Source organism: Alligator sinensis, unplaced genomic scaffold (genome assembly GCF_000455745.1).
Source record: "Alligator sinensis unplaced genomic scaffold, ASM45574v1 scaffold434_1, whole genome shotgun sequence".
NCBI classification, from domain to species: domain Eukaryota; kingdom Metazoa; phylum Chordata; order Crocodylia; family Alligatoridae; genus Alligator; species Alligator sinensis.
This window is the reverse complement of record NW_005841994.1, coordinates 2,180,862-2,190,699: the sequence shown is the minus strand read 5'-3', so window position 1 is coordinate 2,190,699 and position 9,838 is coordinate 2,180,862. Positions and strand designations below refer to the sequence as shown.

The following is a 9,838-nucleotide window of genomic DNA, read 5'->3' as shown; positions in this document are numbered from 1 at the left end:
ACTCTTTCCACCTATTTTCCATTTCACTTACGTTCCATATGCAAGGTATACCATTTCGTTTCTTATTGCTGAATTGTTCCTTGGGAGGTATGCGTGTGCACATCTCCCACAAACAACAACATCATTTCAGTTCCTCTATACTCAGTTCCTAGAAAAAAAAATGGCTTACTAGCAACTTCCAATGAGGCAATGCTGAATATCATCTACTGTTGAGAAACAAAAAAAGTGCACATGGTGTTGGAGACAAATGAAGCATATCATATGAACCAAACAATCCACTCATTTTGGTGAGAGAAAGCCACACTATTCTTAACACAATGGATGTAACATAAGGCACTAAAAAAATATGAGAGAGTAGGAGAGGTAGATGTAAAGGTTCCCCTTTTTGGTTAATTAAGAACTTCAAGGATTGTGAGGTTTGCCACACTCCTTTGTTAATGCAATGGAAATGGAAGTCTTTACATGTCTTTAATGTGCACTAGCTTTTAAAGGTTCCTATGTAAGAAAGAGAACATAACCTGAATTCACAAAGCAAATGAAACTACAAAAAAGTGCCAGGGTTGATAAAAATGTTATAGGTTTTATTTCTGGGAATGTGCCCATTCTATAAATGCAAATTTACTAGAGATCTTCCCTGTCGATTGTATAATGCACAATAAGAATACAGATAATTTTAATGAACCCTCTCCCCCTTAGCAAATGCCAAGTTAGCTTAAAAAAGGTCACATTCTAAAAAGATTGCTTATCTGTCTGTGACATTCACCTCCAACAATGAGCAGAACACCAGCGGTAACATCGCTTCTAATGTCAGGATATGTGTCTCTGGACTCTGCAGCATCACTAAGAACTGTATGGGGGCATAGAGCCATATGTAATGCATACACAGAGCTGTAGCATGGGGGCAGTGGGGGCAGCAGGTAGATGGGGTGCTAATCACAAGGGATTAATACTATCTGATGGCCATGAAGCACTTTCATTCTTAGAGATGATGAGAATTGACCTATTCTTTCTCTAAATTAAGAAAACAATGGTGCTTTAATGCTACAACTGGTCTAAAAGCTTGTATTTAAAGTATAATATAACTGAACACAAAGCTATAGGTGCTAAATCTTTCACATTCAGAGTGTGTCACAGGACCTCTGTGGTTAAAATGGTTCCCGGCAATGAGTGGCTGTTTTCGTATAGGCTGGTGGTGTGTTAGAAAGAGGGTGAGTGAGAAGAGAGCCTTGCAGTTTTTTTCTCAGAGTGGCACCTCTTTTTCCATTGCTTCACCCCGGAGACCTGCCAGCAAATTGTTTGCTGCTAAGGCAGCCATGGCATTGCGTGTACTGACCGTGGCACTGGCAATATGGGGCAGAACAACTGAAACAGAAAAAAAACAAAACCCAGAGGTTACTTCTTTGGTGCTGAGTTATGCTGTAGGAATTTGAGGGCCTGAGCTGTCTGGACACCTCCAGATGTTACCCTGTCACCACTATTCATCACCCAGTCTTCATACAGCAGGGGTCCTCTGAAAGCCTTTGCACAATCCTGCAATCTGCTCCTGAGCCAGAGCCTCTTAGGAAAACAACAGATTCCCATGGATTCTGGATACTCTTGTTGTATAGCTCACCTATGGGTCTGCACCTTGCTTAGGACTCTGTGAGGAGGGGATGCTGCTTGGTTAGCATACTTAAGGGCAGGAGGCTTAGACTGTGTGATGGAGCTGTGGAAATGGGATCTTCATAGAGGCCTTTTGGACTCCCAGTTGCTTAACTGCTGGAGGCTGCAAACACTGAGGATGGCAAGGGTACCGTTAAGCCACAGTGGGGCTAAGAAGAGACCTACCAGCTGCCTTTTGACTTGGGGATGTCTGCATGCAAGTCACACCTGTCTCCGATCTGCCTGCCTGCTCTGTTCCTGTGAGCTGGCAGGGGATTGAAATTTACAAGAATCCTGCAGGGTTTTAAAAGGATTTCCAAAGTTAAGATGATGTTTTAGTCAAATCCTGCTGGATTCTTAAAAATGTCAATCCCCTGCTGGCTTGCAAGAGCAGAACACGCAAACAGCAGGGGCAGATGGCACTACACACACACAAAACATCCCTCTGCTGAGTGTTGCACACACATGTGGCCCCAGATCAGCCTTGCTCTGGGGCTTAGAAGGAGAGGAAGAGGGAGGAGGTGTGTGTGCACGCTTATTATTAGTGCTAGTGTCAGATGACACCCCGGGGAAATTAATTCCCCCACCTGTTTACTGAAATGCCCTTCCACTTGATGTTCTCTCCTCAGATGAGGAGAGAGCAAGGTGCCTTCCATGGTCCAGCTAGAATGTGATGTTGCTTCTGGAACTGCCAGGGAGGCTGCCACCATTTAGAGCTAACCAGATGCAGACATCTGGCTGCTGGCCACTGTGCTCATTCCATATTGGCCACCAATCTGCCAGCCTGTGGTAATAACTGCCCATCTGGGCTGATTTGTAGCAAGCAGCTACAAACACGGTTCTGGTTGAAACAACACCTGTCAACACATTTTAGACATAACCTCCTGTTTAGTGTAAATACAGTTCATCCCCCCTTTAAAGACAGGTCAGTGATGATCTGTTTATGCTAACTGTCAAACATGCCCTCTTTTCCTTGCCTATACAGGTTCTGGGCTCTGGGCTGCATAGCTGTCCAGATGCCAAACCCCTAAATTCTATACGCAGACCACCAAATTTTGCAGTTGAATTAGTAGTTAAATGTTTCATGCTCTGGTTTACCCCTAAAGGTCTCTCAGTTCTGTTGGCTGAAGAGAAAAAATGCAGAATATAGTGCCCTAACACTGACCAGATAACTAATACATACTTTACCATAGACTATCTATGGGCCAGAGGCTAGTTCATGTATTTCAGCTCAGATAAGGTTCAGACCCTACAGCAATACAGATGCCCTCACCCTGTATAACAACAAACTTAACATACATAGAAAAAGAATGGAGAAAATGCTGAGATACTTCATACATACACGAGGCAGTAGAAGTCATTTGTATGACATTGGGCATTTCAGAATTAATATGCAATCAGGTTGTTTGAGCCTGTTTTAATGCCTGCACACCAAAGGGCAGAGTTAAAGGGGTGCATTTAACCTTACAACCTTAACATTTTATGAACTGAATTGATTATAGATTTTTAGGCAAGCACAGCCCTGCTGGGCACTGAAATTTATTGCCAAGATTGCTCCTATTCCCTGGCTTAGAAAAGCTGCTAGTTATTCAGGACACATTAAATGGTTCATGGCTTCAGGTGATATATATTGGTATAGCTCTACTGACTCCAGGGGTGGCATACAGATTGATACCTGCTGAGGGTCTGATCTACTGTTTTTTTAGTCTAGTTTGCACTGGGGCAAATCTCAACAGTATTTGTTCACTGGAGACAGGGACACCTGCCAAAAGAAGATTTTTAAGACTACAAATATGACTGGAGAAGCAAATGCACTGAGACAAACCCATGCCTGGTGGTGACTAGTGCTGGAGGAAAACTTCCTCTATAGGAAATTGCAGTATTTTGGAGTTCTTTTAATTTTGAATTGAAATGAAAATTCAAAAGTTCAAAATTTACCACAGAACAAAAAGTCCAGAAAAAATACTGACTTGGAAACAGTGAAATGTCCCCATCCAAAAACATCAAACTGTTTTGATAATGCCAAAGCATTACAAATAGAGCACATAATACTGAATATTAAATGAATAGAAATGTAAGATAAATTATATTTGAATATAAATGTAAAAATGAACCGTTTCAGCATTACCAAAATGAAATGAGAAAGGCAAAATGATTCACTTGGCTTTTCTCCCATCAGAAATTCTCTCAAAATACACACATTCCCTGAAAGTGTTTCATTTCAACAGAAAGGCTTTTTCCAGTGGATATTATTTCACTGCACATTCTCCAAGCAGCTTTAGTAAAAACTGTGTGTTGTAGAAACAAGGCCAAAGCTTGTAATTCCCAAACCACCCTTTTCAGCCGCTGCTCTTCAGAAGACAGGAGCTGCTTTCAACACACACTCACCGCAGTTTTTAAGTTTAAAAAGAGGATGATCTGTAGGCAGAGGCTCAGGCTCTGTGACATCCAGACCAGCAGCTGCAATCTGACCATTGACCAATGCCTGGTACAGGTCATCCTGGTTCACTACACCACCCCTGTTGGGAAAAGAAGAACAAAGTATCTATCAGTTCCTGGGCATCTTCTGTGTGTTGCTGCTCTAGCAGCTAAGAGCCTTAGTTATCTGGTGAAGGTTTTAACAACAGGATTGGATAGACTTGAAGGCAGCCTTATAATAAACTCTGAGGCCAAGGGCTTACAGTACTGTTCTCTGGCATGAATCATACTGTATTATGTGTGGGATCAGCTTATCTAATGAGACTGAATCCTATTGATGGGATTTTCCTTTATCATGATGCATCTCTTCCCTTGCCATCAGCATGTTGTCAGATTACACGAGCGTAAGCCTTTTATTTTTAATAATTGCGTTAAAGTTGATTTGATATTATGGAGCTGGGATGTCATTAGAGCCAGGAGTATAAATCTTATCTCCCTCTCTGATCATGTAAGGATTTGTGTCAGGAGTGTATGTTCTCCATTGTGACATCTCTATGTTTATCTTGCTGAGTACTGGCTGGAAAACATTATTTTCTCCCCCAGCCTCTCTCACCTGCTGGTGTTGACAAATATGGCGGTATCTTTCATTTGGGAGAAAAGACTTTTGTTGCAGATACCCTGGGTTTCAGGAGTTAAAGCACAACACACAACAATGAAGTCCGAAAGCCTTGCCAGCTCATCCACGGTCACTGTGAAGAACAAAACAGAGAACCTCCAGAGATTTCAAACAAAACCACATATAACATTGGACAAAGCCTCAGATTTTTCTTGGCACTGAGCTGACCCAAATCCACAAATATTAGACAATTTGTTCCCTAATGCTGGCTTATTTAAGCTTCCTGTATGTGCGTGTAAACAGTTTCCCCAAATGAAGCTATCTAGTTTGGCATAATGCAGCTTTCTCAGCTCTTTCATTCCCCAGGCTGTTCTACAGGAAGCATGTGCTGCTTGCAATAAGCATATGCACCTTTTGATTATAATTTCATATGCAGTCACTGCCTGGGGGTGGGAGCTCAAAATAAAAAAAAGAAATCTGCAGCTCTGACTCCAACCCCAAGCCTGGGACAGAGCTAGAGCTGGAGTCAGAGCCAGAGCCAGAGCCGGAGCTGCAGCAGTTGCCTGCCCCCTGCCTGGTACTCAAATCCAAGATGAGGTTCTTTTTGCCCCCATGTTGAATGGGAGAAAACCCTCATCTCAGAAGCTGTGGATGCAGGTGGACAGCCCCAGGTGCCTGGGTTTAGCAGGGCTGCTGGGAAATGGAGTCAGGGTGCTGCACTGCCTCAGCCCCGCTGTGCGGGTGGCAGGATCCGCCGCATGCAGCATTGCCCATGCTGCTCCCAGCACCTAGGCTGGGTGGGACTGAGGGACCTGCTGCGTGATGGACAAAATCCCTTGGTGGGCTGGATCTGGCCTGTGGGCTCTATTTTGCTCATCCCTGGCTTAGAGCTTTCATTGGGACGGGCTGCTCTAGCCTGTACTTTCCACTGCCTGAGAGTGTTCTGGGCCACAGCACCTTTCCACCTTACCAGAGTCTGCTGGGATGCTGGTTGCCACTTCAGGCCTGGCACTCATGTCAGTGTAGAGGAACCTCTTGACTCCAAATGGCTTTAAACGTGTTGCAACAGCAACCCCTGTAAAGCAGAATTTATAACCCTGAGTTCCTTCTCTTCTGTGCTCATCTGCATTTGTGATCCCCTCTTCTGCAGATGGACAGGTCTATTGGGAATGGGAAGCTCAGATTTCACTGGACGAGTTTTCTTTCAAATGATCAGTCAGTAAAAGAGGGGCTGTTGTGCCTGATGGGAGAAATAGGTATCCAGCCTCCTGAGCCTATTGGCATCCCCCAGGCCACATGGATCTCAGGACAGCCCCTATGGCCCAGTATTCAGGGCAAGTTGCCACACACCTATCCCTCAGCCTATTCTCTGAGCAGGTTTGCTAGTTGGGAGGGAGAGGGGCATGGGGGGAGTCATTATCCATCACAGTGATAGAGCCAGATTCATTGAACCAGTTTTGACCAGCTCTAATTCATGTTGCTATGTTTTGTCTTTTTTTGTCAATTTGGTTTTTCACCAAAGAATCAAAATGCAGAAATTTTTGGCTGGTTTTATATGAAAGCTGTACAAAAATGTCTCTGGGGATATTGCAACTCACCTATTCTTCCCAGTCCGAGAATCCCCACGGTGCTGTCTGTCAGGCCATGTCCACACATCCAGAGCGGTTTCCAGGTCCCCCAGCCACCGCTTAAAAATGATATGTGAAGCTACTTCAGGAACATGCTGTACAACACTAGCACTTTGGAAAGTGGAGACTGTTCCTGTTTAGCTCAGGTTAATCATTTAATAGCAGAGGTTCCCAACCACAGGGCCACAAAGGGTTGGCTGCCAGGTCATAGCGTGAACCCCCCACTTGGGCCCCTGTCTGTCCGCCCGGGCAAGCAGCTTGCACCGCTGGCAGTCACATGCAGGATTAAAGCTGTGCATTCCCACTTGCTCCAGCCCAGGCCCCGGGCCTGGACTCAGGCACTGTGCACTGCCCTGGCTGGGCAGTGCCTCTGGCCCCAGCCGCCAACCGTGCCCCACTCCCTCCCTCACTAAACAGGTTTGGCGCAAGCAGCTGCCGCCACTGCCTCAATCACCCCAAAAGTGGTGCTTCCCACTGTGCCCCTCTACATGTTGCCTATGCCCTCTCTGCTCCCAGTTGCATTACTTATACCCCTCCCCCCAAATAGACTTACCTGCAGGAAGCTGTGTCTTCACCATGCTGCCTGGCTGTATTGCCAGTTTTTCCACAGGAAATGGAAAACCCAGATCCCTGATTATATGTCATTGTTGATATCTCCTTTTATTTGTCTCCCCTTGGAGGAAAGCTGATAGCCTTTCCTCAGTCTTCACAACTCACTGTCCTAATTGTTGTTGTTGTCCAATCTACACAACCCCCTGAATTCTGGTATAGGCTTCCTGACATGAACTGAGTGCACAATTCAGGTAAGGGCTTAGCCAGGACTAGTTTTGGTACTATGGTATTTTATATTCTGTAATAGGTTTTCCTTCTCCATCTCTTGGGTGCTGTAGTAACACCAGGTGGGTGGCCCCTTCAGGCAACAGCACATCCACTTTCAGCTACATCCATCCTAGGGACTATGGGAGTTTATACATGTGCTCCGGGAGTGTGTGTGTGTGGGGGGGGGAGTGTTAACTAAAGGGGCTCCGAGAGCCACTTTAATTAAAGCGCCTGGAGTGTCCCCATGCTTAAAAATGGCGGTGGGGGTGCTTTAACTAAAGTTCATCAAATGAGCTTTAGTTAAAATGCCCCTGCCATCATTTTTAAGCATGGGCATGCTGATACGTGAGATGCTGGAGTCTGCTGCAGCGCAGTAATTAACACACTCCAGCAGACTCGATTAATCAAGCTTGCTCCAATGTGCTGTAATTATAGTGCATTGGAGCAGATTTGATGCTCATGTATAGGTGCCTTATAATAGCAGGGGAGTGGGAAGTAAAAGTCAGTGCAGTCTGACCAAGAAAGGGGTCAAGTTTCCAGCTGGAGAGCCCAGTGGTGAACAACTCTCAGCAGGGTGCCAGGCAGTCTGCCTTAGTACTGGGACAGGGATTTTGATGGAGCAGAGCCCTGGAGGTCTGCAAAGCATGGCAGAGGGACCAAGAGGAGGCGGGACTGAGACAGTAGACTGACACAGTACAAGCTGGAGAACCAGCCATCGGCCCTCACATCCTGTTTGCAAGCATGTCAAGGTAAATAGCCTGAGTGGCTATAGCTAATGAAACCTGGTTAGATGTGCAAGAAGTCCAAACTATTCCTCCCTTGATGTATTAATTTGAATTTAATCTGTGGCCTATTTGCCTGCCTTGGTTAGGTCCTTTTGAAGTTTACTCACTGTTCTCCAGACTGTCATAAGCAGGGATCTGAGTTTTCCATTCACCACGGCAAAACCTGGATTTTCTTTTTTTAAAGGGTTGGGGAGTGAGGGGCACCTGAGTGGATGGGGGCGCTGCAGTAGGGCTGGAGGAAGGAGGGGCTGTGGGTAGGGAGTGAGGGGTACCGGCAGGCCCAAGGGACTGTGGGTTGGAAGTGAGGGGCATCTGCAGGACTGGGGGAGCTGTGACTTGGGAGTGAGGGGCAATGGCATGGGCAGGTGCAGGGCACCGGCATATCCAGGCTGCTCAGCACCAAATATTGGGGGGTGGGGGGATGGGAAGGCAGCCTCAGCTGGACCCACGTCCTGGTGAGTGAAGGGGGTAGGGGGAGCTCTGATTTTCTATGATAGAAAAACCAAAATCAAACACCAAAATATATAGGTATTTAGCATTTATTTTATTATAATGATTGAGGCACTGGTAGGCTTTCAAATTGCTTTAAAATTCTCTATATATGAAAAACACATTGTGTTCAACTGATACCTATATATATTGTGGCATTTCATTTTAATTGTGGAATATTGTGGAGTCTGGGTTTTTAAATCAGAGAATTTGGGGTTTTTCCTTAAATCAGAGAATGTATGATTTTTAAACAGAGAAAACCAGGTTCCCTGCTCATAAGTCATTTTATATCATTTCCAGCAGTTGCCACTTTGCTGCCTGTAGTCACCCTCCAGATCAAATAAATAAATCAAATTGATAAATAAATCAAATATTTGTTCTCAATGAAATCTGTTGTTATTGTTACAGCACAATGAAAAGTAACCTTTTATTTTTGTTTTTCTGTCTCCTTGCCAGTTACTAATCCCAAGCAGTGGTTTCCCTTTTAACCCAAGACTACTTCGTTTTCTTAGGCCCCCTGTACACATCACAGGCATTGCACAATTATCTGGTTGATTACCTGGAGAAGAGCTATATATGCAAAGTAGGTATGACACAACAAAAAGCTCCAACCAGCTATAAAGTTAGACCTCGAAAATGTATACTAACTTTACAGCTGCTTGCTATCGAGCTTTAGTTTAAGTGTGTAACAGGCTCTCCCCTGCTGCTGGAAGCTATGTCGACTGATGGGGCTCCCAGGCACAGGGGTGTACGATGCCCAGTGAAAAACCCCCAAGCCCTAGGAATCATGACAGCTGTGATTCCCAAGGTCTGGGGACTTCACGCACCCCCAGGTGGGGAGATCACCGCAGCAGGGATCCTCCAGCCCGGGAGGTGCATGGGGCGTCCCCGTGGCTGGGAGCCCTTCAACTGGGGTGTGTGGGACTCCCAGCTGTGGGGGCTTGCGTCTTGCCACTGCAGGGGGAGCCTGGGATACAAAGGCTGCTTCTGCACCAGCAATAAGGCGTGATGGGATCTAATGCACAACTCCACAATCACATTGTAGCAGGCTGCCCACAGGCCACACGCTTCTGGGGCTGTTGCGCAGCCACAGGCAGTAAGCAAGTGATTGCAAGCTTGTCCTGCAGGACTGAACCAGTTGATGACAATAACTGGCTGGCTCCACAGGAATTAAACGGATCCTGGAGAGGTAAGCAGAGGAGACAAGAGCTTGTGGGCCTGAAGGTGGAGGCCTGGGCCTGGCATTCTCCCTGCATCCAAGAGAGCATGTGCAGAGGAACTAAGCAGAGAGACTGTTTTGACAAGAGGCTGTAAGTGCTGGAGTGACAATGACTGAGAGGGAGAGAGCAGGCAAGCGGTGGCATAACCCCACCTGAAAACTCTCTTGGCATCTGGCAAAAGACCCCCTGGGTATGTGTGTTTGTTTCACCAATGATCCGTTT

At 45.8% G+C, this 9,838-nt stretch overlaps 1 protein-coding gene across 2 annotated transcripts in view; it reads right to left on the bottom strand.

The window, feature by feature from the left end:
• Nucleotides 1–560: 560 nt before the first annotated feature.
• Nucleotides 561–9,838, bottom strand: part of LOC102368517 (glyoxylate reductase/hydroxypyruvate reductase-like) — a 31,138-nt gene continuing 21,860 nt past the window's right edge. For both annotated transcript variants that reach the window (XM_025201435.1, XM_006021455.3), the window contains 5 exons: nucleotides 6,274–6,362; nucleotides 5,646–5,750; nucleotides 4,673–4,808; nucleotides 4,030–4,160; nucleotides 561–1,362 (listed from right to left, as the gene is read on the bottom strand). In XM_025201435.1, coding sequence (XP_025057220.1) covers nucleotides 1,241–1,362; nucleotides 4,030–4,160; nucleotides 4,673–4,808; nucleotides 5,646–5,750; nucleotides 6,274–6,362 — 583 coding nt within the window. In that variant the 3' untranslated portion in view covers nucleotides 561–1,240. The remainder of the gene's footprint in view (nucleotides 1,363–4,029; nucleotides 4,161–4,672; nucleotides 4,809–5,645; nucleotides 5,751–6,273; nucleotides 6,363–9,838) is intronic.